Source organism: Entelurus aequoreus, linkage group LG01 (genome assembly GCF_033978785.1).
Source record: "Entelurus aequoreus isolate RoL-2023_Sb linkage group LG01, RoL_Eaeq_v1.1, whole genome shotgun sequence".
NCBI lineage: Eukaryota > Metazoa > Chordata > Actinopteri > Syngnathiformes > Syngnathidae > Entelurus > Entelurus aequoreus.
The window spans coordinates 68525758-68547396 of record NC_084731.1 but is presented as its reverse complement, the minus strand read 5'-3'; the positions used below and the strand labels follow the sequence as shown (position 1 = coordinate 68547396).

At 42.0% G+C, this 21639-nt stretch overlaps 1 protein-coding gene across 2 annotated transcripts in view; it reads right to left on the bottom strand.

Annotated features, from left to right (window-relative positions):
• The window catches only part of kcnq2a (potassium voltage-gated channel, KQT-like subfamily, member 2a), a 163887-nt gene that overhangs the window by 96140 nt on the left and 46108 nt on the right, over positions 1-21639 (bottom strand). For both annotated transcript variants that reach the window (XM_062057129.1, XM_062057123.1), the window contains exons 2-6: positions 14058-14148; positions 13863-13989; positions 13628-13803; positions 5080-5205; positions 4889-4999 (exon numbers count right to left, since the gene is read on the bottom strand). In XM_062057129.1, the coding sequence (XP_061913113.1) occupies positions 4889-4999; positions 5080-5205; positions 13628-13803; positions 13863-13989; positions 14058-14148 (631 nt within the window). The remainder of the gene's footprint in view (positions 1-4888; positions 5000-5079; positions 5206-13627; positions 13804-13862; positions 13990-14057; positions 14149-21639) is intronic.

The following is a 21639-nucleotide window of genomic DNA, read 5'->3' as shown; positions in this document are numbered from 1 at the left end:
ATGTTGTTGATAAATGGCTTTCGCTTTGCATAGTAGAGCTTTAAGTTGCATTTATGGATGTAGCGACGAACTGTATTTAGTGACGGTGGTTTTCTGAAGTGTTCCTGAGCCCATGTGGTGAAATCCTTTAGAGATTGATGTTGGTTTTTGATACAGTGCCGTCTGAGGGATCGAAGGTCACGGTCATTCAATGTTGGTTTCCGGCCATGCCGCTTACGTGGAGTGATTTCTCCAGATTCTCTGAACCTTTTGATGATATTATGGAGCTACTATTTTCTCCAAGCTAGATCTACGAAATGCATATCATTTGATCCGTATCAGAGCCGGTGATGAGTGGAACACTGCATTTAAGACCCCACTTGGACATTTTGAGTATCTTGTCATGCCCTTTGGATTAACTAATTCACCAGCAGTATTTCAAGCCCTTGTAAATGATGTACTTCGTGACCTTCTGAACCGCTGTGTGTTTGTGTACCTAGATGACATCCTGATCTTTTCCCGCAACAAGGAGGCGTACGTTGAGCATGTCAGGCAGGTGCTTCAGCGTCTCCTGGAGAATAGGCTCTACTGCAAAGCTGAGAAGTGTGAGTTCCATGTCACCTCTACATCCTTCCTGGGGCTGATAATTGGGAGTGGTGAAAGCAGACCCTGCGAAGGTGCGCACAGTGGAGGAATGGCCTCAACCTACTACTTTGAAAGGGCTCCAGCGATTTTTGGGTTTTGCCAACTTCTACCGCCGTTTCATCAGAAACTACAGCCAGGTAGCTGCACCCCTCAAAAAGCTGACTTCCACATCCACTCGATTAGTTTGGACTGCAGAGGCTGGAGCTGCTTTCAGGGAATTGAAGAGACGTTTCACCACAGCCCCGGTCCTCATTCATCCAGATTTTTCTCGACAGTTTATTGTGGAGGTTGACGCCTCAGACTCCGGGGTGGGGGCCGTCCTGTCCCAGTGCTCAGTCGATGACCAAAAATTTCATCCCTGTGCTTTCTTCTCCTACTGCCTGGAACCTGCTGAGCGCAATTACGACGTGGGAAATCGGGAACTGCTCGCTGTCAAGCTCGCCCTGGAGGAGTGGAGGCATTGGCTGGAGGGGGCAGAACACTCGTTCATCGTATGGACAGATCACAAGAACCTCGCCTACATTCAATCGGCCAAGCGCCTCAACTCCCGTCAAGCCCGGTGGGCGCTGTTCTTTGGTCGGTTCCGGTTCACCTTAACCTACCGTCCCGGTTCTTGCAACATTAAACCTGATGCCCTCTCACGCCAGTACTCTACTAAAATTTCTTCCAGTCCTGGCCCTATCCGTCCCACTTCCTGTGTGGTGGCTGCGGTGACATGGGAGATGGAATCGCTGGTTTGTAGAGCTCAGCAGACTCAAGCAGACCAAGGTAATGGCCCAGCTAACAGACTTTTTGTACCTGATTCTGTCCGCTCTGATGTCCTCCTTTGGGCCCACACATCTCGCTTTGCATGCCACCCCGGAATCAACAGCACCCTGTCCCTTCTCAAGCGACACTTCTGGTGGCCTACCATGACCGCAGACACTCGGGCCTTTGTATCTGCCTGCACTGTGTGCACGTGTCAAATCTTCTCACCAGCCGCCTGCAGGTCTCCTCCGTCCCTTGCCGGTTCCTGGTCACCCATGGTCCCACATTGCTTTGGACTTTGTGACTGGGCTCACTGAATCTCAAGGCAATACAGTAATACTCACCATAGTGGACATATTTTCTAAGGCAGTTCATTTTGTGGTTCTCCCCAAACTACTCTCAGCCCTTGAAACTGCTGACCTCATGGTGAACCATGTGTTCCGGCTCCATTGCATACCTCGAGACATCGTTTCGGACCGGGGACCCCAATTCATCTCCCAGGTATGGCAGGCTTTCTGTCATGCCCTTGGAGCCAACGTAAACTTGTCATCGGGTTACCATCCACAGACTAACGGGAAAACAGAACGGGCTAATCAGGACCTGGAAGCGGCCCTCAGGTGTGTCGCTGCCAAGAATCCTTCCACCTGGAGCACCCACCTTGCATGGATTGAATATTCCCACAATTCCCTGTCCTCCGCTGCCACGGGTGTGTCACCGTTTGAAGGTTCTCTGGGTTACCAACCACCACTATTTCCAGCTGAAGAGGCCGACATCGCTGTTCGTCTGTCCAGAGTCACCTGCGGCATTGTCGGAAGGTGTGGAGGGATGCGCGGGCTGCCCTACTCAGTTCAGTGGACCGAAACCGGCGCTTTGCTGACCGCCACCGGACTCCAGCCCCGGAGTACCAGGCAGGCCAACATGTTTGGCTGTCTTCTAAAGACCTTCCCTTGAAGACGGACTCCAGGAAGCTGTCACCCCGTTTTGTCGGTCCCTATGAAATCCTTCCCATTGTCAACCCAACTGCTATCAAGCTCAAGATGCCCCCTCACCTGAAGATCAATCCCGTCTTCCACGTCTTTCAGGTGAAACCAGTTGTGACCAGTCCGCTTTCTCCTCCAGATGTTCCCCCCCACCCACCCGTGTCATCTATGACCATCCTGCATATACCGTCCAGCGGCTGCTGGAAGCACGGCGCCGTGGTAAGGGTTTCCAGTACTTGGTGGACTGGGCAGGCTATGGTCCTGAGGAGCGGTGCTGGATTCCACGTCGGTTCATACTGGATCCATCCCTCATCTCGGAATTCCACCGTGACCACCCTGACAAGCCTGGTGGATCGCCTGGGAGCGTTCCGTGAAGGGGAGGCACTGTCACAGTCCCTGCAATGTCTTGTGTGTCTGTCTTGTCTGTCTGGGTGTGGTCATGTGTGGGCGGAGTTTGGGTTGCTGGCTTCCCAGTCTGGCACACCTGGCGCTGATCAGCTCACTCACCTGCCTGCCATCAGCTAATCACCTCCACTCCACAAAAGCCCTGGTCTCCTCACACGACGCTGCCAGATCGTTTCACCGCTCTCCAAGTGGTAACGCTTCTCGCCAGTTCTAGTAGTATTTTGATGATCTTGTTGATCTTTTGTTTGTGCATTTTGCTCCTGGTATCTTGTTCCTCGACTCACCATTGTTTTCCTCTGCCTCCAGTGCCTACCACCTACACTCCAGCTGTTGACGCCTTTCCTTCATCCCTCATTTGCCTAAATTAAACCCTTTGGACTTTGAATCTGCCTCTCTTGTCTGCTTTTGGGTCCGCCAGCTTGTTAAATCGTGACATTGACAATGAATGGGCAATATACAAACTTCTGCATATCCCACATTTCTCAACTGATTTGAACCGTTCCACCACCCACACACTCCACTCACCCGGGACATTCAAGCCAGCATGTTTCCCGGTTCCAAAAATTCCCCGATTACCTGGAATTACCAGGGATTTCCCCCCCATTAAAAATGAATGGGCAATATACAAACTTCTCCATATCCCACATTTCTCAATTGATTCAAACCGTTCCCACTCACCTTGAACATTCGAGCATTTCAGTTCCACTCCCGCGTATCGGCGTCTTGCGCACATAGGGCATTCACACACAATTCTAGTGTTATTTTTGAAGTATTGACTTATCTTGGTCAAAATATTGTATGAAACAAAAAGCTGTGTTCTCTAAGGGTGTAATGGTACACAAAGATTTTGGTTCGGTACGTACCTCGGTTTAGAGGTCACGGTTCAGTTCATTTTTCGGTACAGTAAGAAAAAACAAAATATACATTTTTTGGTTATTTATTTACCAAATTTGTAAACAATGGCATAACATACATATACACACAGGGTCCATTGCCAGGGTTAATGTGGTCAATTACCAAAGACTATAAAAATGGGACCCATTATCTCCCTGCTTGGCACTCAGCATCAAGGGTTGGAATTGGGGGTTAAATCACCAAAATGAATCCCGGGCGCGGCGCCGCTGCTGCCCACTGCTCCCCAAGGGGATGGGTCAAATGCAGAGGACAAATTTCACCACACCTAGTGTGTGTGTGACAATCATTGGTACTTTAACTTTAACATATATAAAATTAAAACTAAATAGGATAAGGCTCAGAATGGCCTGGCTAACTTGGCAGTAAGAGGACATACGGGCTCATTCTTCTTCCACCATAGAAGTGGGTCAAAATCTAGTTTTTAATGCAATATGGACTTATATCTGCTGCTATAAAAACATTTGTTATTGCTTTAGCCCTGCCTGACTCGCCGAGGAATGCGGTGGTGACGCTTCAAATGGGTTAGCATGTGTTATGAGAGTAGCGTATGTGTGTGTGGCCCTTTAATATGTGACAGCATGTGAGGTGAGTGTGTGGGCGAGCGAGGTGAGGGAGCAGTAGCATGAGTGCGGAGAGTGGCTAGTGTTTTGTTAGATTGGCTGTGTGCAAGACCTCAATAAAGCCACGATTTGCAACTAATTGCCAGACTCGTCATTTACCCTGGAGTCCGGAGCTGTGGAGACCCACTGCCGGGTAGAGTGAAGGGTGTTGCCCCCGAGAATACATCGGCCCTGGAGGAGTGTCTCCCCTGCGCTCCTCGACTACGGTCTGGGAGCCGGAAGCAGGAAAGGTGCAACACATGTTTGACGTGTTGTCAGAAGCAGCTGCTGAACAATGTCGACAAACCTCCGTCCTCCATTGTTGTATCGCGCAGCCAAAGTGTTCCCAAACGGGAGATCTTAACGACGCAGGAGGGTCTTCCAGCCCTGGATTTTACATGTTGTCCTAGCCCGGTCGCTGCTAGCATGTGTACTCGTTCGGTACACCTCCGAACCGAACCAAAACCCCCATACCGAAACGGTTCACTACAAATACACGTACCGTTACACCCCTAGTGTTCACATATTTTGACTATTATTGACAAAATAAATAAAGAGATGCTGTCAGTCGAGCTTGCTTTATGAAATATAATGTATCTTATTAGAAAAATTACTCACAGCAGGAAGTGCAAAGAAGGCCACGCCAATCATACTGAAGGTGGCCGCTAATAAGCGTCCATTCCACGTCTTGGGGACCTTATCTCCATAGCCGATGGTGGTAAGCGTTATCTGGGGATGAGAATGTTGCATTAAGAGACAATGTCTTTTTAAAAAAAATGTGTTTCCATGACTGGATGGTGTTGTCCTACCAGTCCCCACCAGAGGGCATCAGCGTAGGTCTCAAACTCTTTGTTGGACTCCTTCTCCACAGAGTAGACCAGGAATGAAGCCAGGATGAGACACAGGAAGCCGATGTACCACGCCGTGATGAGCTCCTACAGAGGAAGCATCCACGCTAACAGAACGTCTTCAAAGGCGTTAAGTGTTGACGAGTGCCCGTGAAGAGTATAGTTTAATATGGACGTTAGAAGGTGAGTTTTTACATGGTAACCTCACCTAGGTTGGAGTTCAAATCCCAGCCGAGTCATACCAAAGACTATAAAAATGGGACCCATAACCTCCCTGCTTGGCACTCAGCAACAAAGGGTTGGAGTTGGGGGTTAAATCACCAAAATGATTCCCAGGCGCGGCGCCGCTGCTGCCCACTGCTCCCCGAGGGGATGGGACAAATGCAGAGGACAAATTTCACCACATCTAGTGTGTGTGTGACAATCATTCGTACTTTAATCTTTAATCTTATAATAGCTTCTATAACCACTCATACAACCCCTGGCCAGAGGATGTTTATTCAATGGTTTCATTTTTTGTAGGAAAAAAGAAAAAAGAAACAGAACTAAAGTCATTTCAAATGTCTACTTTCTGACCTGAAAAAACACTTACCGGATTTTACGGACTATAGAGCGCTACATAAGCTGCACCCACTAAATTTAAAAAAATATTTTCCCCATATATTTGCCGCACTAGACTATAATCCGCTGATGTATACGTTGTGAAATTAGTTATTTACACAAATATTTATTTACATACCTTATTTGTTTCCAAACGGTGTCTGTAACACGGCAGTAAAACGGGTATTCAAACAAAACAGAGGTCAATGTCATGGACCCACTAGCTGCGCAAGCTAGCTCTCAAATCAGCTAAACCAGGGGTGTCAAACGTACAACCCGGGGGCCCGATCAGGACCGCGAACAGGTTTTATCCGTTCCGCGGCATGAGTTTGCAAAGTATAAAAATCAACCTGAATTTTTTTAATGAAAGAAACAGCTGTTCTAAAAGGGTCCACTGGATGTCGCGATAGCAATTCTTTGTATCTTTGTACATGATGCTACATATTTACAAAATAAACCACATGATGTTTAGTACATCAGTCGAGGAAAATTATCACATTACATAAATAACATACTGTAATTTGATTTTGATATAATTTTATCTTGATAGATTGAAAATTAACACCAATAAGTTGACTGATGAATATTATCACATAATTTATTCAGAAAATGTAAATAACAACAACTAAAGATAGAATACTATTAACCACAACGTGTAAGTGTAAAAAAAAAAAAACATTATGATTTGTAAATATTCAGAATGTGCTTGCTCTATTTTTAAACAAAGAAAACAATCTGAAGTTGTCTTTATTTTTAAGTTATCGTGCCGTGATTTTACCAGTTCGGCCCACTTGGGAGTAGATTTTTCACCATGTGGCCCCCGATCTAAAATGAGGACCCCTGAGCTAAACAGATTCAATAACTCCACGGTGACGTTTTGGTGAATTTACAAAATGTAAACAATCCAAAAGAATGCTGTTGTAAATTAATCATGTAAACGTGTTAGCATGTTAGCTAATGCTAACAACGCTAGCTTGATTACATTACGATTGCACGTACAAATATGCATGAAAACACTCCTACAGACATCACACATGGGACGGTTTAGTAAGTAAGAATTGTTTTAGTTATACTGTAAAACTTACAAACGTTGTTTGGAGTGATGAATGAAGAGTCCATACAAGTAGAAACACTATGGACAGCTAAAAGACAGAACCGCACTTCTACTTCCGGTTCAAAGCTTTAAACAGCGGAAAAAACTATAGGCATTCACCCAGCAAACTCACCCAAAAGTGTCTTTAATATTACGTATATGAAGAATCCAAATGCGAAGAAACACCATGGTAGTCACGGCCAGGGCGCATTCCAATGCACACTCATCTGTGCGCTCTGCCGATTGCGCCTCCAAGAGCGCACCTGAATCTTTCGCCTCTCGCTCAACACTAGCGGTAACACTCAACAGTTAATCACCACACATAGTCACACACCACACACTTTTGGATTAGTTCACACACTCCATTCCCTTGTTTAGTAAAATTATTATTTATTATTTATATATATTGTTTATATATATAAATAAATAAGAGTTCAACTACGCCCCTCCCGTCTTTGCCATCTCCTCCCTCTGTACACACAACAGTACGTTCTGGCCAAAAGATTAGGGACCAGACGGCACAGTTTCCTTACCCCCCGCGCCTTTTTCGAAAACCCCACGGTTTCCCTGTGACCATGTATAGATGCTGTGAGTCGCCTCCAGTGTTTGAAACCCAGACGGGTCCCTGTGCCAGCACCCAGACTAGTCCCCGTGTCAGCACCAGCACCCAGACTGGTCCCCGTGTCAGCAGCGCCTGCTTCAGCACCATGGCCAATGCCCGCTTCTGCTCCACGCCCAGCCTGTGCTTCAGCACCATGGCCAGCGTCCGCTTCTGCACCTTGGTCAGCTCTTCAGCCTGCTACTTTGTCTCTGACCCTGACGACATTGTCCTCCTCGTCTCGGACTCCGACAACATCAGCCTCCTCGTCTCTGGCGGATCTTTCCACAGCGCCGCCATCCTCCTCGTCTTCAGTATCGTCGCCCCCGTGACCTCCGGCTGGCCGGCCGCATGCGCCGCCCTCTGTGGCCAGTGCATGGACGCTTTCTGCGCCAACAGCAGCGACGCCCAGGACAGAGACATGGACACTTGGGCCGGCGACCCACCACCAGTTCACCACTCCACCCTCCCTTGACTTTTGATCTCTGTGTTCTTCTGGTTGCGGTTATAGGACACCTGGAATCTGTCCATAAGGAGGGGGGTACTATCACGGCCAGGGCACATTCCAATGCGCACCTGCGCGCGCCACTCCGGCACAGGCTGCGCCAGTGCACAGCTGCAATCAATCACCGGCAATCAGCACACCTGAAGCTGATCATCAGACCCGCCTTCATAAGCCTGCAAAACCTGCCCAAAAGTGTCTTTAATATTACGTATATGAAGAATCCAAATGAGGACCACCCTACTCGCTCCCTGGAGCTTTTCAAAAATGGAAAAAGGTGGTAGGAAAAATACAATTATTGTTTTAATAATGTTTCTGTAGGAGGCCAGAACGTAGTCATCCTGCAAAACCTGCTATCCCGGGCCAGAACATAGTCATCTGTTCCTGTACAGTAAGCCGACTAATGAAGTTCCTTGTGCATTCTCGTGTTTCAGTGTCCTCCCGCTTCCATGGTCATTTGTCCCATGTGTTCTCCCTTGTGCCCGCAGTGTTTTCTTCCGTCACCTTGGATTAGAGCTGTGTGTCTCGTTTCCTTGGACTTCCCCTAGATCTCGACTGCTTTCCCGGATCTCGACCCCCATTGCATGGACGCAGAATCTGACGTCTCTCTCTCACCCTGAATCTTTTGATCTCGCTCAACACTACCGGTAACACTCAACAGTTAATCACCACACATAGTCACACACCACACACTTTTGGATTAGTTCACACACTCCATTCCCTTGTTTAGTAATGTTATTATTTATTATTTATATATATTGTTTATATATATAAATAAATAGAGTTCAATTACGCTCCTCCCGTCCGTGCCGTCTCCCCCCTCTGTACACACAACAAAGGTAGGTTTTACTTCCAGTTTGAGGCACTAAAACAGGGAGTACGTTTTCAACCCGCAAAACCTGCAGTGAGCGAACCTGTCTGAAAGACAGCGCCATAGCACAAACAGTGAACACTATTTTTAGTGTCGGCTTTGGTTTAATGAAAACGGTTAAAAACGAAACATTATGGCCGTTAGCCAACAAAAATCCATAAATTAGCTGCAACGTTTGATAAGCTGCAGGGTTCAAAGCGTAGGGGAAAAAGTAGCGGTTTATAGTCCGGAATTTACGATGAATAAATCAAGAAAATACATCGTAAGTTTCATTTTTCGATCAAGTAGCATGAAAACAATGATGGAATCGCTCAATTCTGAGGGTGAAAAATGGAATAATGAAAAGCAAACACAGTCCGGGGGTCAGCAACCCGCGGCTCTCGAGCCGAATGCGGCTCTTTAGCACCACCCTACTTGCTCCCTGGAGCTTTTCAAAAATGGAAAAAGATGGTAGGAAAAATACAATTATTGTTTTAATAATGTTTCTGTAGGTGGACAAACATGACACAAACGTTCCTAATTGTCAGAAAGCCCACTGTTTAATATGTTTGTGTTTATGCTTCACTGATGACAGTATTTGGCCAGCACTGTTTTGTCCTAACAATACTGGCGGTCATTGGCGGTATTTGGTTTACATGTACAACTTTCTCTGACGCTGCCACAGAAAGACGTGTTTTATGCCACTCCTTTGTCTCATTTTGTCCACCAAACCTTTTATACTGTGTGTGAATGCACAAAGGTGAGATTTGTTGATGTTATTGACTTGCGTGGAGTGCTAATAATCCATGCTAACATGCTATTTAGGCTAGATGTGTGTACATATTGCAGCATTATGCCACGTTTGTAGGTATATTTGAGTTCATTTAATTTCCTTTACTTATGTCCTCTGTGTATTTAATTTATTTTTGCATGTGTGATGACACATTATCTGTATGTGATATTGGCTGCATTTCTGATTGTGTGGCCTGTTGTTCCAGACCACAGCAAACGTTACCATGTTGTTCCAGACCACAGCAAATGTTACCCAGCTTGCAAAGATTGTAATAAATCTATTAGAAGACAGCCTGTTTTGTTTTTTTTATTTAACTTGGACACACACATCAATACCTTTGGCAGTTTTAAGCCAACAATTTCCAGAGGGACAAGTGGTAGAAAATGGATGGATGGATGAATTTCCAGGAGTTATTTCACCCTCTGAGACACTTACTTAATGTGTTGCCTTCATTATAACACTTACATAAGGCTTTTAACTTTTTGCGGCTCCAGACAGATTTGTTTTTTTGTATTTTTGGTCCAATATGGATCTTTCAACGTGTTGATTTGCCGACCCCTGACATAGTCCAACACACCACTTGTACTTTGTTGCACCACCTCTGGCTTTTATACCAGCAGCTTGCAGTGTGTGAGGCATGGACTTAACGAGTACTCCTCTTGCTCCAACTTTCTCTGACTGCAACTTGGAGTGGTTTCATCCACCATTTTCTTCTGTTTCCACCACACAGTAGATGTTCTTCTTCAAGGGAACTTTTGACTCTTTTTCATTATCTTGTAGAAAAATGATGTCATCATCCCAAACATGATGGAAATGTAAACGTGTGTATTTATTGAAGATGTAATGACAGCCTTAATTAGCTGACAGATCAATGACAGTGCATGTTTTCTTCAGGCGGTCGTCTTCAGAAATCTGATAGGAACCAAAACCAAACCAAAGTTCCAGCATCATGCAGAGTCATCCATAGTCCACCATTGCTTTTCCTTCTTTTTATGTTGACTTGTTAATGGCTTTTCTGTATTTCCTTAAGGCTCACAGACTCAGGTTTTGTTCTTCTTTTGTTTTGGCTGTGATTCAAGTTTTCTGATGTTGTCCTTGATCTACCTTGTACAACCTTTCCATGGTGTTTGCTGAACAATCAACATTTCACCTTCTTGAAGATGTTCCTCTCCTTTGTTTCAATGGACATCTCTTGCGTTGGAGCCATGATTCATGTCAATCCATCTGCTGCAACAGCTCTACAAGGTGTGGACACTCCTTTTTAACAGCAGACAAAAAAATAGATTTCATTTGATTTGAGTCTTGGTTTTGGAAATGAACATCTACAGGCGGACTCCATCATCTTCTCCTCAGAATTGAATTGATTCCATGTTTTTCACCCAAAATTAAACAACTAAAATCCTTCAAGTCTGGTGATTCCATGGTTTTGTGAGGGCTTGTAAAATGTTATAAAAGTCAGCAGAAAAAAACACATTTTATGACAGGGTTACAGCAGTGTTTGACTTTAAAGTAGTCAGTGTACAGCTTGTAACGAATACAAGTCAACACATGGCTGGCTACATTAGTGTCTGGTCTATTGGAGGTCGTATCTTTGCCTGGCTGGGGCTGCGTGTGAGTGCTGCCGGCACTGGGAGAGCTACGGTATATTGAGGGAATACATGAATTCTAACATGTACTGTGACATTGTCAAATGCATGATCCACATAGCATCCTGTTGCGGGGATGCGGGAGTGCTGCCGGCCCTTGGGAGCTGTGGTTCATTGAGGAATTCCACCAAGAACTGTGACATTGTGACATTGTGAGCCCTCCCTTTGGAAACTGGGTTACACTGCATCATGTTCTGGTAGAGCTGCGGTTCATTGAGAAGAAACAAATTCCAAACGTGTACTGTGATATGACGCACGGCATCATTTCTGGGAAACTGGGCTGTACGAATGCTGCCAGCACCCTTGCAGTTGCGGTTCAATGAGAAGAAACAAATTCCAACATGTAGTGTGACATTGTGAAGCAGAACATAATTTCCTTTTAGGGGAAACTGGCAAACTAGTGCTGCCGACAAGAGAGGAGCTGCGGTTCATTGAGAAGAAGCATCAAATCCAACATGTAGTGTGACATTGTGAAGCAGAGCAACATTTCCTACCATGGGAAACTGGGCAGCACGAGTGCTGCCGGCACTGCGCGAGCTGTGGTTTATTAATAAGAAACAAATTCACACATGCATTGTGACATTATGAAGCCAACTGAGAAACCGGGTCCCAGGGCATCACGGTCTGAGGCTGCACAAGCACCGCCATCAAGGTGGCGCTGCGGTTCAATGTTAAAAAAACTAATTCCAACATGTACTGTGACATTGTGAAGCAGAGCATCATTCCCTTCCTTGGGAAACTGGGTCGCACGAGTGTGGCCGGCACCACAGGAGCTGCGGTTCATTGAGAAGAAAAACAATTCACACATGCACTGTGACAGTGTGAAGCAGAGCATTTCTTTCCTTGAGAAACTGGGTCACAGGGCATCACTGTCTGAGGCTGCACGAGTGCCGCCATCAACGCTGTGGTTCGATGAGAAAAAAAATGTACTGTGACATTGCGAAGCAGAGCATCATTCTCTTCTTTGGGAAACCTGGCTACTCGAGTGCTGTCGGCACCAGAGGAGCTGCGGTTCACTGAGAAGAAATACATTCCAGCATGTAGTGTGACAGTGTTAAGCATCGCATCGTTTCTTTTCCTTGGGAAACTGGGCCGCACGAGTGCTGCCGGCACCCTCCAACAAGAGTATCATTCTCTTCCTTGGGAAACCGGGGCGCACGAGTGCTGCCGGCACCGGAGGAGCTGCAGTTCATTGAGTAGAAACAAATTCCGACATGTACTGTGACATTGTGAGGCAGAGCATCGTTTCTTTTCCTTGTGAAACTCGAGTGCTGCCAGCACCCTCCAACATGTACTGTTACATTGCGAAGCAGAGCATCATTCTCTTCCTTGGGAAACCGGGGCGCACGAGTGCTGCCGGCACCGGAGGAGCTGCAGTTCATTGAGAAGAAACAAATTCCGACATGTACTGTGACATTGTGAGGCAGAGCATCGTTTCTTTTCCTTGTGAAACTCGGCCGCACGAGTGCTGCCGGCACCCTCCAACATGTACTGTTACATTGCGAAGCAGAGCATCATTCTCTTCCTTGGGAAATCGGGCCGCACGAGTGCTGCCGGCACCGGAGGAGCTGCGGTTCATTGAGAAGAAACAAATTCCAGCATGTACTGTGACATTGTGAAGCAGAGCATCATTTCTTTTCCTTGGGAAACCTGGCCGTACGAGTGCTGCCGGCACCCTTGGAGCTGCGGTTCAATGAGAACAAACAAATTCCAACATGTACTGTGACATTGCGAAGCAGAGCATAATTTATTTTCCTTGGGAAACCAGGGAGCACGAGTGTTTTAAAAGTGGAGGTGTTGGAGGGAGGAAGTAGAAGTGGATGTTTTAAAAGTGGAGGTGTTGGATGGAGGAAGTAGAAGTGGGTGTTTTAAAAGTGGAGGTGTTGGATGGAGGAAGTACAAGTGGATGTTTTAAAAGTGGAGGTGTTGGATGGAGGAAGTAGAAGTGGATGTTTTAAAAGTGGAGGTGTTGGATGGAGGAAGTAGAAGTGGATGTTTTAAAAGTGGAGGTGTTGGATGGAGGAAGTAGAAGTGGGTGTTTTAAAAGTGGAGGTGTTGGATGGAGGAAGTAGAAGTGGATGTTTTAAAAGTGGAGGTGTTGGATGGAGGAAGTAGAAGTGGATGTTTTAAAAGTGGAGGTGTTGGATGGAGGAAGTAGAAGTGGATGTTTTAAAAGTGGAGGTGTTGGATGGAGGAAGTAGAAGTGGATGTTTTAAAAGTGGAGGTGTTGGATGGAGGAAGTAGAAGTGGCACCGTCCGGTGCCTCCGTCCGGCACCGGACGGAGGAGCTGCGGTTCATCGAGAAGGAACAAATTCCGACATGTACTGTGACATTGTGAAGAATGGCAGTTTTTGAGTGTTGCTGCCAGCTATTTCAAGAACATTGTCTGTGTGTGATACAGCTGTACACTGACTAATCTAAAGTACCTTGCTGTGGGCGTAGACGACTGAGCCCAGCAGCTTCCAGGTGCCACCGCGGCGGTCCATACGCAGCATCCGCAGGATCTGCAGGAACCTCAGGCTCCTGATGGCCGAGGTGGCGAAGACGTTGCCCTGCGAGCCGGCCGCCAGCACCGACACCGAGGCCACCAGCACCATCATGTCTGAGGGGAGAGGGAGAGAGAGTTGGCACGCTCGAGTGCTCCAAACACCCAATAATCACCTATGACGCAGAAAGGCTTCCGGGCAAATTTCAGCCGCCCTCTCCATCCGCGGTATCGACAGCAGCACCCGGCCGCCCAAATCCTGGCAATGTACTCCACGCCGAACACCACGATGGTCACCAGTTCCTGTGGCAGGGACGGGGAGGGGGATGGGTGAGGACGTGCAGTGGCGAGTGCTTGTGGGAAATACCCACCAGGATGTACAAGGCACTCTCCGAGCTATTCTTGAACTCTCGAATGGTGGCGAAGACGGAGAGAATGAGACAGGAGAAGACCAGGAGGAAGCTGAAGTGAAAGAAGAAGCGAGGGAAGCAAATCATACTTTCAATCATCAATCAATCATTTTGTTCCAAACTCATGTCAAGGGTGACATCTCCTTTTGTAACAGTTATTATAGTTACTTGTTACTTTAACAAAAAAGTAGTTGAATTACTAACGGAATTACTCTTTAATAAATGTAATTCATTACTAGGGAAAGTAATTCATACCTCACTTTAAAAAAACTTTTGTAACAGTGAACAATATACAGTGTTCTGAAAATTACTTTTAATAACATAATTATAGCTACTCTTTACTTTACCAAAAAGTAATTGAGTTACGAACAGAATTACTCTTTAATAAATGTAATTCATTACTAGGGAAAGTAATTTATACGTTACTTTAAAAAAAACACGTTTGTAACATTGAACAATATACAGTGAAAATTACTTTTAAAAACATAATAATTCTAGTTACTTGTAATTTACCAAAAAAGTAATTGAATTACTAACGTACTTACTATTTAATAAAAGTAATTCATTACTAGGGAAAGTAATTTATATGTTACTTAAAAAAAATAAAAAATTTGTAACAGTGAACAATATACAGTGTTCTGAAAAGTACTTTCAAAAACATATTATAGTTACTTGTTACTTTACCAAGAAGTAATTGAGTTACGAACAGAATTACTCTTTAATAAATTTAATTCATTACTAGGGAAAGTAATTTATATGTTACTTAAAAAAAACTAACTTTTGTAACAGTGAACAATATACAGTGTTCTGAAAAGTACTTTTAAAAACATAATATTTATAGTTATTTGTTACTTTACCAAAAAAGTAATTGAGTTACTAACATAATTACTCTTGAATAAATGTAATTCATTACTAGGAAAAGTAATTTATATGTTAGTTAAAAAAAAATGTTTTGTAACAGTGAACAAAATACAGTGCCTGAAAATTACTTTTAAAAACATATTATAGTTACTTGTTAGTTTACCAAAAAAGTAATTGAGTTACAAACAGAATTACTATTTAATAAATGTAATTCATTGCTAGGGAAAGTAATTTACATGTTAATTTAAAAAAAACTTTTGTAACAGTGAACAATATACAGTGTTCTGAAAAGTACATTTAAAAACATTATAGTTACTTGTTACTTTACCAAAAAAGTAACTTTATTACTTTACCAAAAAAGTAATTTAGTTACTAACGGAATTACTCTAATAAATTTACTTCATTGCTAGGGAAAGTAATTTATTCGTTACTTAAAAAACAACAACTTTTGTAACAGTGAACAATATACAATGTTCTGAAAAGTACTTTTAAAAACAAAATAATTATAGTTACTTGTTACTTTACCAATAAAGTAATTGAATTACTAACGGACTTACTATTTAATAAATGTAATTCATTACTAGGAAAAGTAATTTATACGTTACTTAAAAAAAAAACTTTTGTAGCAGTGAACAATCTACAGTGTTCTGAAAAGTACTTTTAAAAACATTATAGTTACTTGTTACTTTATCAAAAAAGTAACTTTGTTACTTTACCAAAAAAGTAATTTAGTTACTAACGGAATTACTCTTTAATAAATGTACTTCATTGCTAGGGAAAGTAATTTATTCATTACTTAAAAAATAAAACTTTTGTAACAGTGAACAATATACAATGTTCTGAAAAGTACTTTTAAAAACATAATTATAGTTACTTGTTACTTTACCAAAAAAGTAACTGTTAATTTACCAAAAAAGTAATTTAGTTACTAACGGAATTACTCTTTAATAAATTTACTTCATTGCTGGGGAAAGTAATTTATTTGTTACTTAAAAAAAAAAAAATTGTAACAATGAACAATATACAATGTTCTGAAAAGTACTTTTAAAAACATAATAATTATAGTTACTTGTTACTTTACCAAAAAAGTAATTGAATTACTAACGGACTTACTATTTAATGAATGTAATTCATTACTAGGGAAAGTAATTTATACGTTACTTAAAAAAAAACTTTTGTAGCAGTGAACAATATACAGTGTTCTGATAAGTACTTTTGAAAACATATTATAGTTACTTGTTACTTTAACAAAAAAGTAATTGAGTTACTAACAGAATTACTCTTTAATAAATGTAACTAATTACTAGGGAAAGTAATTTATATGTTAGTTAAAAAAAAAACTTTTATAACAGTGAACCAAATACAGTGCCTAAAAATTACTTTTATAAACATATCATAGTTACTTGTTAGTTTACCAAAAAAGTAATTGAGTTACGAACAGAATTATTATATAATAAATGTAATTCATTGCTCTGGAAAGTAATTTATATGTTAGTTAAAAAAAACATTTTGTAACAGTGAACAATATACAGTGTCCTGAAAAGCACCTTTAAAAACATTATAGTTACTTCAGGGTTTCCCACACATTAATTTATTTGTGGCGGCCCGCCACGAAAGAATTACGTCCGCCACAAATAAAAAAATTTTTAAAAAATAAATAAATTTAAAGGCCTACTGAAATGATTTTTTTTAATTTAAACGGGAATAGCAGATCCATTCTATGTGTCATACTTGATCATTTTGCGATATTGCCATATTTTTGCAAGGAAGAAGACATGTGATTGGTTCCCCAGTAATTGGATCCAATTCCCAGTTGTGAACTCTGAGTGTGTGTGTATGTATAAATTGACACTGAAATTGTATGTACTCTTAAACGCTCTGACGAAGGCCACGTGCCGAAACGCGTAAGCGTTCCTCTTTTTTGATGTGAGCAATAAATCAAGTGAAATGTGAGTATTTTGTCCTACTAGTCTTAATTTTGGGATGTGCTACCTTTTCAAACATTTTTGAAACATTTACTAAAGTAATTTATACGTTACTTAAAAAAAAACTTTTGTAGCAGTGAACAATATACAGTGTTCTGATAAGTACTTTTGAAAACATATTATAGTTACTTGTTACTTTAACAAAAAAGTAATTGAGTTACTAACAGAATTACTCTTTAATAAATGTAACTAATTACTAGGGAAAGTAATTTATATGTTAGTTAAAAAAAAAACTTTTATAACAGTGAACCAAATACAGTGCCTAAAAATTACTTTTATAAACATATCATAGTTACTTGTTAGTTTACCAAAAAAGTAATTGAGTTACGAACAGAATTATTATATAATAAATGTAATTCATTGCTCTGGAAAGTAATTTATATGTTAGTTAAAAAAAACATTTTGTAACAGTGAACAATATACAGTGTCCTGAAAAGCACCTTTAAAAACATTATAGTTACTTCAGGGTTTCCCACACATTAATTTATTTGTGGCGGCCCGCCACGAAAGAATTACGTCCGCCACAAATAAAAAAAATTTTAAAAAATAAATAAATTTAAAGGCCTACTGAAATGATTTTTTTTAATTTAAACGGGAATAGCAGATCCATTCTATGTGTCATACTTGATCATTTTGCGATATTGCCATATTTTTGCTGAAAGGATTTAGTAGAGAAAATCGACGATAAGGTTCGCAACTTTTGCTCGCTGATAAAAAAAAGCCTTGCCTGTACTGGAAGTAGCGTGACGTCACAGGAGCTAGTATTCCTCACAATTCCCCATTGTTTACAATGGAGCGAGAGAGATTCGGACCAAGAAAGTGACGATTACCCCATTAATTTGAGCAAGGATGAAAGATTCGTAGATGAGGAACGTTACAGTGAAGGACTTGAGAGGCAGTGATGGACGTATCTTTTTTCGCTCTGACCGTAACTTAGGTACAAGCTGGCTCATTGGATTCCACACTCTCCTTTTTCTATTGTGGATCACGGATTTGTATTTTAAACCACCTCGGATACTATATCCTCTTGAAAATGAGAGTCGAGAACGCGAAATGGACATTCAGTGCCTTTTATCTCCACGACAATACATCGGCGAAATGCTTTAGCTACGAGCTAACGTGATAGCATCGTGCTTTAACTGCATATAGAAACAAAAAAAATGAACCCCTGACTGGAAGGATAGATAGAAAATCAACAATACTATTAAACCGTGGACATGTAAATACATGGTTAATGCTTTCCAGGCTGGCGAAGGTTAACAATGCTGTGCTAACGACGCCATTGAAGCTAACTTAGCAACTTAGCAACCGGACCTCACAGAACTATGTACTCTCTCCTTTTTCTATTGTCGATCACGGATTTGTATTTTAAACCACCTCGGATACTATATCCTCTTGAAAATGAGAGTCGAGAACGCGAAATGGACATTCAGTGCCTTTTATCTCCACGACAATACATCGGCGAAATGCTTTAGCTACGAGCTAACGTGATAGCATCGTGCTTTAACTGCATATAGAAACAAAAAAAATAAACCCCTGACTGGAAGGATAGATAGAAAATCAACAATACTATTAAACAGTGGACATGTAAATACACGGTTAATGCTTTCCAGGCTGGCGAAGGTTGACAATGCTGTGATAACGACGCCATTGAAGCTAACTTAGCAACTTAGCAACCGGACCTCACAGAACTATGTACTCTCTCCTTTTTCTATTGTGGATCACGGATTTGTATTTTAAACCACCTCGGATACTATATCCTCTTGAAAATGAGAGTCGAGCACGCGAAATGGACATTTAAAGTGACTTATCTCCAAGACAATACATCGGTGACACACTTAGCTACTGAGCTAGCGCGATAGCATCGTTCTCAAATGAAGATAGAAACCCATCAACAGCCACGCTCACCTGCATTCCAGCGATCAACGGCACGACGAAGGACTTCATCCGTGGGTTTGGCGGCAAGCATCGGCTAGGCGTAGTAAGTAGTCCTTGTTGTTTTGCTGTAAGTATTGTAATGCCCCGCAGTGGAGAAGGAGTCACACAGACGAGGAAGCGCTGCTCAATCGCTTTATTAACAACTCACGCTCACACACACTCAAGTTCTCCGCCAACTCACTCGCGCATGCGCGTTCCCCAAACCCTTAAAGACACAGTACACTAATGCAAATATCACAGATATTACAGTATTGTACTTAGCCGCTAAGACACCGATCGATCCCACCTACAACGTTCTTCTTTGCAGTCTCCATTGTTCATTAAACAAATTGCAAAAGATTCACCAACACAGATGTCCAGAATACTGTGGAATTTTGTCGAACAAAACAAGAGGCTTTTCTATCGGGTCCGATGGGGTCCAACCACTTCCGTTGCTTTTGTGACGTCACGCGCATAAATCATATCCAAAGGAGTTTTTCAACCGGAAGTGTGGAGGGAATTTTAAAATTGCACTTTATAAGTTAACCCGGCATGTGTTGCAATGTTAAGATTTCATCATTGATATATAAACTATCAGACTGCGTGGTTGGTAGTAGTGGGTTTCAGTAGGCCTTTAAAAAATATATATATATATTTTTTTTTTTTGTCCTCTCCAGCTTCTCAGGCAAATCATATAGTTGATGTAGATGCCCATATCGGCTATTCAGATTTACTTTACAAAAGAGAAGTGTAGGATACTTCTCTTGTTGCCTTATTTGTATTTGACTTTATTAAATGCATTTATATTAGAAACACAACATGTGTATATAACAAAGGGTGCAAAGTCTGCAGGCAGTAGGAAACACATGGTTAAGTGTAGGGAGTAAAACTGATGGCAGTCTAAAGTTCAAGATTTTTGGAGCTCTTTGTTCAGTGGATCAGATGTTTGATGAAGCTCTGTGTCTATCTACCACCACTACTACTGTTTTCTGTTTATTTGTTACTGACTGTGGCAGGACACCTCTGCCTCTGTTTCACTTTATGTTGCTGGTAAATAATATGGTTGTAGTAGTAGGCTAAAGTTAAATTATTTAGTATGCACTAATTAAAGGGGCAGAGCTTTGAGACATTTTAGCTTTTATATTTTATAAGATATATTTTTTATAAGAACCACAATTAATAAATATATTTCAGTGAATAACTTATTGTTCAAATCTGTATATAAATATGTACATAAAGTGTTGTAATTATATTGTAAAATGGATGGATGGATGGATGGACGTTTAAAACAAAACTGTTATTATTAATTAGTAAGTATACATTTTTTTAGCCTTTTTAGAGAAAATCAAATCATTGTAGTAAATTATGCAAATTACTCGATGATGTCATGGTGGCCACGCCCATAGCCACGCCCGCCCCCAACGCCACAGGTATCTTGGCAGTTTATGGGAAACACTGTACTTGTTACTTTACCAAAAAGTAATTTAGTTACTAATGGAATTACTCTAAATGTACTTCATTGCTAGGGAAAGTAATTTATACGTTACTTAAAAAAACAAAACTTTTGTAACAGTGAACAATATACAGTGTTCTGAAAATTTATTTTAAAAACATATTATAGTTACTGGTTACATTACCAAAAAAGTAATTGAATTAATAACGAAATTACTATTTAATAAATGTAATTTATTACTAGAGAAAATAATTCATACGTTAGTTAAAAAAAAAAACTAAATATCTGGCATATGGCTTCCTCCCACCTCCAAAGACATGCACCTGGGGATAGGTTGATTGGCAACACTAAATTGGCCCTAGTGTGTGAATGTGAGTGTGAATGTTGTCTGTCTATCTGTGTTGGCCCTGCGATGAGGTGGCGACTTGTCCAGGGTGTACCCCGCCTTCCGCCCGATTGTAGCTGAGATAGGCTCCAGCGCCCCCCGCGACCCCGAAGGGAATAAGCGGTAGAATATGGATGATGGATGGATGCATTTGGGAGATGTCTATTATAAAAGCAAGTCTGCAGTGTCTGTGCTTTTAAAAGGCGGGGCCTGTTGCCTAGTGACGTCATCGAGGGTTGTGTTTGTTAGCTTTAGCCAGTGTGTCAGCTCTAATGTCAGCTCTTTGGAATCTTTTCACCGGATTGTGTTACCTCTGCCTAATAAGGATTGAATGTTCTTCTGTGGCGGTCATATCTCCTTGTCAACAAACAGGGTATTGTTTGGATAGCAGGTTTGTCACTTCAGTCATTGATTTGTTGTCCATTATTCCCATCGTGTACGTGTGCGTATGTTGTCGTCTGCTGTGTCAGTGTGATGGTGCCTCTTCCTGTTTGATATCAAGTTCACTTTAGTGCGATTCTGCTTGTTGCTACCACCAGTAAAAAGATATTTCCTGCATTGAACTTGTTGCACTTACGACCCTGTCTTGTTGGCGAGACAAAACCACATCAAAAGTAGCGTGCCACGATACATCAAGCTATCAACGGTGTTGTAACGGACCTAAAAGTAATTAGATTACTGGTTACTAGTAAAAGTATTAAAGGCCTACTGAAACCCACTACTACCGACCACGCAGTCTGATAGTTTATATATCAATGATGAAATCTTAACATTATAACACATGCCAATACGGCCGGGTTAACTTATAAAGTGACATTTTAAATTTGCCGCTAAACTTCCGGTTCGAAACGCCTCTGAGGATGACGTATGCGCGTGACGTAGACCGGCGAACACGGGTATGCCTTCCACATTGAAGCCAATACGAAAAAGCTCTGTTTTCAT